Raw genomic sequence first — 7,190 nt, 5'->3', positions numbered from 1 at the left:
CTCTCTGAGGACGTGCTGACGGGAATGGGGAGTGTGTGGGTTGCTTTTTAAAGCCATCCCCTCGACCGAGGGTGAGACTCGACACGGGCTGCAGGCTGGCGACACGTCCAGGCGTTCAGCAGTGGCGTGTGTCGCCGGCCAAGAGCCCGCCTGGCGGGAAAGGGCAGGGCCGGGCCTCACCGTGGACAGTCAGCGTGGCCTCGCTCTGCTGGTCACCCGCTACAAAGCTGTACCTCCCGGCCTGGGTCCCCTCCGCGTGGGCAATGAGGACCCTGTGCGCCAGCCCGTCCTGCTCGAAGGCGACTCCGTCCTGGGCACTGAGCTGGGAACGAGGCCACAGAGGACCGGTCACCGCCCCGTCCAGCTCCTCCCACCGCAGGCCAGGGCCTTTCCTAAGGCAACTGCGGGAATGAACCGAACGCTCATTGTGCGCTCGGCTGGAGCCAGTCACCCCCTTCAGTGTCTCATTAACTCCACGACCTGTGAAGTGGGCACCACTGTCAGCCCATTTTACAGGCGAGGAAAGCAGAGGCCACGTCCGCGGTGAACGGCCGCACTGGGGTCAGCCCGGTCCAGTGGACGCCAAGGCCCTGCTCCAGAGCCCTTGGCTACCCGCTGCTGAGATGACAGCTAAAGGGTCGAGGGCTGTTCAGGGAGCCGAGAGCCCGTCTGGCTGGGCCGAGGAGGCGCCCCCCCGTACCGGCCTTGAAGGACAGGCAGACTTCCAGAGGTGCTGGGGCAGGAAAGCAGTTTGGATGTGGAGGGAGGGCCAGGGGCATGTACAGGGAGGGGTGAGTGGGAGACACCCCCACTTTAAAAATCCGGTTTTATTTCAAGCGCACCAAGCTGTCGGCCCTTTAAACTTCTCACAGAGTCGGCGCGTTGGTACAAGGAAGAGTGAAAAATCTTTCTACTCCTCTCTGCTTCACTCATCCCTCCCCGCAAACCGGTTGGTAAGGAGGGGGTGGAGGGAGGTACCTTGACCCCATCCTTAAACCAGGCTCCGGGTCCCAGGTCGCTGGTGAGGGTGCAGGAGAGCACGGCAGCCTCCCCGCGCTGCACCTCCAGGTCAGCCAGGCCCTGGGAGAAGTGGCCTGTAGGGCCTGGAGAGGCACGGGGGAGAGTGGAGGACGGGCGCCCAGGATCCCCCTGCCGCCCAGCCTCCCACCGTACCCCAGGAGGCCACACGTCCTGCCAGCGAGGCCAGACCGTCTGGTTTTCTCCGCAGGGCCCAGGCTGGTGCAGGGGATCTGGGGGGCCAGGGAGATGAGGGGCCCTTGAGTCACACAGGGTGACGTCTGGGGGACCCACAGCGAGTTAGTTCAACAAGTCCAGTGCTTTGGACACAGGGCGTCAAGACAGATACCAGGAGGGCTCCGAGCCCCGTGCAGCCCGCATCCCACCCACACAAGGAAGAAGAGTTTGCCTCCTGAATTGGGAAGAGATCCCTGGAAATGGGGGTCGCCGATAGCAACAAACTCCTGGGTCTGGGAACGGCCCAGTCACCCCAGTGTCCAGGGGTGGAGCCAGGAGCCAGGACAGCTGAGAGGCACTTACCTCGGGCCTCCTCGGAGAAACCGCCAGCGCCAGGCTTGTGTCTGGATCCGGGACTCCAGGTGGCGTCCGTCCGCTGGCCGTGGACGTCTGACCTGCCCTCTTTGCCGGCCTTCCTGCTGCCAGGACGGCTGGGGGGCTTCCCTGGGCACCGCCCGTCCTCTCCTCCAGGCGGTTCCCCCAGGTCTCTGGCCTTGTCTGCTCCCCATCTCTGTGCTGCTCCCACCTCGACCCTGGACCACGTCTGAGTCCTGTTCCTGTACGGGCCGAGCCTCCTTTCTGACCTGCCAGACTCCTTTAGGGCCCCTGGACGTCGGGCCCTACCATCCTTAGCCTCCGGGGACTCCTGCTCCCTCAGGAAGCCCCTTCCTCCCCTCTGTCCTGTGCCCCGCTGAGAGCCAGGCCCCTGGGTCCCCTGCGACCCGTCTCCAGAGTCTTTTCTGCCGAAGGGACCATCTAGGCCCTCCCAGGCTCCCTGACGTCCCGAATCCCCAGGCCTTTGGGTGGAGCCATTCTCCCTCCCAGCAGAAGTCCCCTTACCCGGGACACCTGAGTCCCCTGGGCCGCTAGCCCTGCTCCTTCCAAGACCTGAAGCTTTGCCACCCAGGAACCCTGGGCTTTGCCCCCCACCAGCTTCCTCTCTGCCTGGAGCCCTGTCCCCGCCCCACGAGGCTTGTGGCCCTTCATGGGTCCCCCCGAAAGTGGCATCTTCCTCCTGCAGGGAGCTTGAAGCCCTGGAGCCTGGGGGCCGGTCCCTGGCACCTGTGCTGTCTTGGCCCTGGCCTTCCCAGCCTGGGCCCCAAGCATGGCTTTCTCTGCCCCCACCGGCAGACCCTGACATGGATCTGCCCCTTTCCCTGGGCATCCGGCTGCTGTCCAGACCCTGGCCTGTACCTGCTGAGCCCCCCAACCCTGCCCCCATCCTCCCGCCACCCAGCTGTGCAGCCCCGGAGCCCTGAGGTGCGAACGCCCCCTGGCCAGCCGCTGGACCCCTCTCTGCTGCCCCTGGACCTGCTTCCCAGAAGGCCTGGTCATGTCCGGATTCCCAAGCAGCTGTCCCTGCCCAGGTCTTATCCTGCGCTGCCCCCCGACCGTCAGGAATCCCAGAAGCCCTCACACCCGCTGCGTGGCCTGCAGACCCTCCCTCCCCACTGGGAGCCCCTCTGTGCCCAGGGGACCCTGGGAGCCCAGAGCTACCTCGCCACCCTCTGATGCCTGACTTTCCATCCGAGCCAACAGCCCCCCATGCCTCAGGGGTGCCTGGGGGTCCAGAGCCCCCCAAACCACTCCTGGAACCCTGCCCATCTGAAAGCATCTGAGGGCCTCCGTGGATCCCCAGGAGCCCTGGGCCCCTGGGCCCGTCCCCGTATGTGGTACCGTCTGTGGTGCCAGGCCTCGCAGCCATCCCGGAGCCCAGCCCAGCACCTGCGCCTCCCATGAGCCCCGTCCCTCTGCCCCTCTCCAGACCATCCTTGGGACCTGTGCCACCGTAAGATCCCTCTGAGGCTGCCCAGTATACTGACCCATGTGCCATGGCTTCCTGGCCTCCGGGTCCACCCTCACCTCCCACTCCAGCTGGGGAGCCTGTCCCTCCAAACCTCCCTGCACCATCTCTGCAGCCCATCTCAGCCCCTGGCCGCATCTCCCCAGATCCTCCTGCGGCTCCCCTACACCCTACCTCACTCCCTGACTCCATTCCCTTAGTATCCCTCAAACCGTCCCTGTAACCTGCCTCACCCCGTGAACCAGTTCCTCCGGAACCCCCTAAATCGTCCCTATAACCAGCCTTAGCCCCTGAACCAATTCCTCCAAGGCCTCCTGAACCAATCCCTCCAAGGCCTCCTGAACCAATCCCTCCAAGGCCTCCTGAACCATCTCTAAAGCCTGCCTCACCCCTTGGCTCCATCCCCCCAGGCTCAAGACCGCTCGACCCCCCTCCGTAAACTGATCTGCTTCCAGTGGCCAGAGGCCCTGCAGCTCCTGATCCATCCCCAAAGCCCAGCACTTTACCAGACTCATCAGCCCCCGGGCTCTCAGAGGCCACCCCCGCGTGAGGAGCTGGTGCCTGGGGGCCCCAGGTAGCATCCCCATAACTGGCTCCATCTCCAGAGGCCCCAGCACCAAGGCCCCTGGCTCCATCCGCATCTCGCACTTTGCCCGCTGCCCTCAGAGACCCTGAAGCCCCAGAGCCATCTTCATGGCCTCCTTCTCCAGAAGCCCCCAGAGCCCCCGGGGCTCTGAAGCCCCCGTAACCCCCAGTCTGACCCCAAGGCCCTATTCTCCCCGAGCCCCCTGGTTCTGCCCCTGTGTGTTCCTCCCCAACAGTCACCACTGTGGCCGAGGCCCTGAGGCCACCTCGTCCCACAGACCCTGCTGTCCCCGGACTCCCCAGACCGCCATCAGGATGATGCCTTCCTGCAGGGCCAGTATCCCCCCAGCCTCTGGATGCCCCCCCGGCCTCTGCACACATCCCGGCGTCACCCACGGGCCCTCCGTCAGGGCCGCCCAAGCCACCCTTGGGACGAGCAAGTCCCTCAGACCCCCTTCCGGCAGGACCACAACCATCTCTGTTTCCAGACCACATTCCCCCGGGCACCTCTGAGCCGTGCCTGTCACCACCCCCTTCCTCAGACTCTGTTCCCCCAAGGGCCCCAGAGGCGACTCGGCCACCAACACGACCAGACCCCACGGCTCCCGGCCTCCCTGAGCCATCATTGTAACCAGCGCCGTATTCAAGGCCTGCTCCCCTGGGGTCCCCGAAGCCATCACCAAATCTAGACTCCGTCGCCCCTGAGCCTCCCACGCCATCCCCGTGGCCCATCTCACCTCCGGGTCCTTTCTCCCTGGAGCTCCGCGGCCCATCCCAGAAATCTGGCTCAGACCCCATGGCCCCTGCACCTCTGAACCCATCCGTGTCTCCCAGTGTCCCACCAGGGCCTGAAGGACCCCTTAGCCTGTGGCTTCTGTCATCCACGCCCCGACCAGACCCCATCAGCCCAGCCACCTGGGTGCCTCCCTCACCCCCTTGCCCCCCACCAGACCCCAGCACTCCAGGCCCACAGTGGGCCCCGGATTTGCTGGGGCTGGACCGTGTGTCATCCCAAGGGCCTGGGACCTCAGACCCTATTCTGCCCGCCTCCCCTGTTCCCCTCTGCCCGGCTGTCCAGGCTCGGGAATCCTGGGGGCTGCTGGAGCCATCCTCTGCCTCGCCGAAGGTCCCTGCCGTCTCCGGGCCCTCCCTTCCCCTGAGCCTTTGTGGGCCCCTTTCCCAGCCCCCGGGACCCCCTGGGCCTCCAGGGCTAGTTTTGTAGCCCCTTCCCCCATCCCCAGACCCCCGTGGGCCTCCATCACCTGCCTCCTGCAGTGAAGACCCAGCTTTGGCTTCAGGACCCCCGTGCCCCAGGGGGATGTTCCCGCCACCAGATATCGGTGTCTCCTGGAAGTCCTTGCATTCAGAGGTCTGTCCTGGAGACTCCCCTGACCCCAAGGAGCACCTCCAGTCCCCATGGGCAGCATCACTACCTTTCCGAGAGCCCCAGGACTCAGGGCCCCTGCCTGCCGTGGAGCTACAACCTCTTCCTCTGGAAGGCTCCAGGGCCCCCAGAGCTACCACCCTGCGGCGGCCCCTGGTGTCCCCCAGGCCGGTCCCGCTGCCCTGCGCTGCCCCTGCCACTCCTCTCCCCCTTTCCCCACTCAGACCAGCCTCTCCCCCCACCTCATCCAGGCTCTGCCCCTGCAAAATCTCCATCCCCTCCCCTTCTGACCGACACCCCACGTGACCAGCCTGGGATCCCTGCGGGGCCCGCTCTCTGGTCCCAGGTCCCAGCTGAGCGTCCCAGGGCTGTTCCTGGCTGAGCCTGGGCAGCCAACTCCTGGGGTCGTCTCCATGCCCCTTCCCTCCCCCACTGTGCCCCAGCCCTCCAGCCTGAGGATGCCGGGACCCAGCCTTCCTGCCTCCTGCCGCCCCAGAGCATCCGTCCCCCTCGCTGTTGCTGCTACGACCTTGTTGTTGGTCCCCTTCGAGGCCCAGCCCTGATTCTAGGCCCTCCCCTAAGCCCCCTGGAAGGCTCCTGTCCCTGCGTCCCTCTCCATGGAGCTGATTTTCACCAAGAGGAGTAACTCTGCCCCCTTCTTCCAGAAAGCCCTTTCTTGCCGGTCTGGGGCCCCAGGCTGAGTCGGCCGCCTCCTCGTCCCCCATCAAAGTGTAGCCGTGCCCACCCAGGCCACCTCTGTCTGGGCCGGCTGTGAGCCCAGAAGCCAGCCCGGCCCCCTGGAGGGAGCTCCCTGTAGGGTCCTGCTCTCTGAGTCTCCCCCCGTCGTCACGGATGCTCCTGGAATCTTCTGGGCTCTGGGCTCGTTGTACCTGCTGCTGGTGGTCAGCGCTCGCGGTCAGAAGGCTTTTATCCTTCCCAGCTTTGGTGAGAGGTCACGCCCCCAGAGAAAGACAAGAGGAAAGACCTGTGAACTCAGGCCAAGGCGCCTCTCGGACCCCAGCGGCTTTGCCTGACCCTCAGTTTCCCAAGCAGGGAAACAAGCCGACCATCTCCAGAGGAAGCCAGAATGTGGCAGCTCATTGGTGGATAAATCCCATCATCACCTCCCCCAGTCCTGTGTCCGAGGCCACCCCAGTTTCTAGGTGGTTCATGAGGAGTTTTAGAGAAAATACAGAAGTCAAAAGCCATTTGCCATGAGCAGGTGGCTGGTTTTTAAAAACATCTACTTGCCCTACTGCCTGCCTTACAAATGTCCAATTTACAGTTTCCTAGGATCACCTTGAACCCAGAACCCTAGAGGTGTTTAAGGGTGTTCTTTGGCCTGACCCAGGGGCTCCTCATCCATAGTGGACCTGGGCCACTGTCCCAAGCCCTGTCCAGGACCTTAGGGCCATCTTGGATCTGTGCCCAATGGAGCAGATGCCACTAGGAGGGCTGGGCTAGCCGTGAAGGGCCTGCACTGCAGGCATCAAGAAGAGATCTAAGGGGCCTTCCTCCCGCCCTCCTGGGCCCTGAGGTCTCGCCACCGCGGCAGAGGCGGGGAAAGACTGGGTGGGGGGCCCACTCACCTTCAACCACCAGCCAGGCGCTGGAGGCGTGGAGCTTGGCGCCGAGGGAGTAGAGGCCCATGTCTGAGAAACAGGCCCTTCTCACCAGAAGCTGGTGGGTCAGCCCATCAGTGGACACGAGCACCTCGTATCTGTCACTCCGCCGGAGCGGCCGGGGCCGGAAACGCCAGGTGGCGCTGGGGCAGGGGCCAGAGACAGTGCCCTCGAGGACCGCATCGCCCTGCTCCTCACAGCGGGCACCAGCCAGCGGGACCACCACCCGGGGCAGGACGGCTGCCGGGGAGCAGGACACAGTGTGACCCGACGCCGGGGACTGGGAGCTCAGCAAGCCCGGCTCAGGCCAGCTTAGCCACAGCTCCCTGTCACCTTGGACAGGTCACTCCTTACCCCAGGTATCAGTTTCCCCACATAAAGTGAGGAGTTATAATTAGGTTGTGAACAGTCAGACTCGGGCTCTGGAATTCTGGAATTCTAAATCTGACCGCTCTGTCTGGGGGCAAGTAGGTACAGAAAGGGAACCAACAGGCTGGGCACAGAGCTTTATGCCTGCCGTCTGATTAAGCCTCGCGACCAC

At 64.5% G+C, this 7,190-nt stretch overlaps 1 protein-coding gene across 1 annotated transcript; it reads right to left on the bottom strand.

Annotated features, from left to right (window-relative positions):
- Positions 1–3,318: 3,318 nt before the first annotated feature.
- IGFN1 (immunoglobulin like and fibronectin type III domain containing 1) lies at positions 3,319–5,302 on the bottom strand. The gene is made up of 2 exons (XM_068538916.1): positions 3,565–5,302; positions 3,319–3,449 (listed from the first exon to the last, which is right to left on the bottom strand). The coding sequence occupies exons 1-2, from the start codon at positions 5,300–5,302 to the stop codon at positions 3,319–3,321; spliced, it is 1,869 nt and encodes a 622-aa protein (XP_068395017.1).
- Positions 5,303–7,190: the final 1,888 nt, after the last annotated feature.

The sequence above is a fragment of the Eschrichtius robustus genome, chromosome 3 (assembly GCF_028021215.1).
Source record: "Eschrichtius robustus isolate mEscRob2 chromosome 3, mEscRob2.pri, whole genome shotgun sequence".
NCBI lineage: Eukaryota > Metazoa > Chordata > Mammalia > Artiodactyla > Eschrichtiidae > Eschrichtius > Eschrichtius robustus.
The sequence above is the reverse complement of the archived record's forward strand: the minus strand, read 5'-3'. Positions and strand labels throughout refer to the sequence as shown.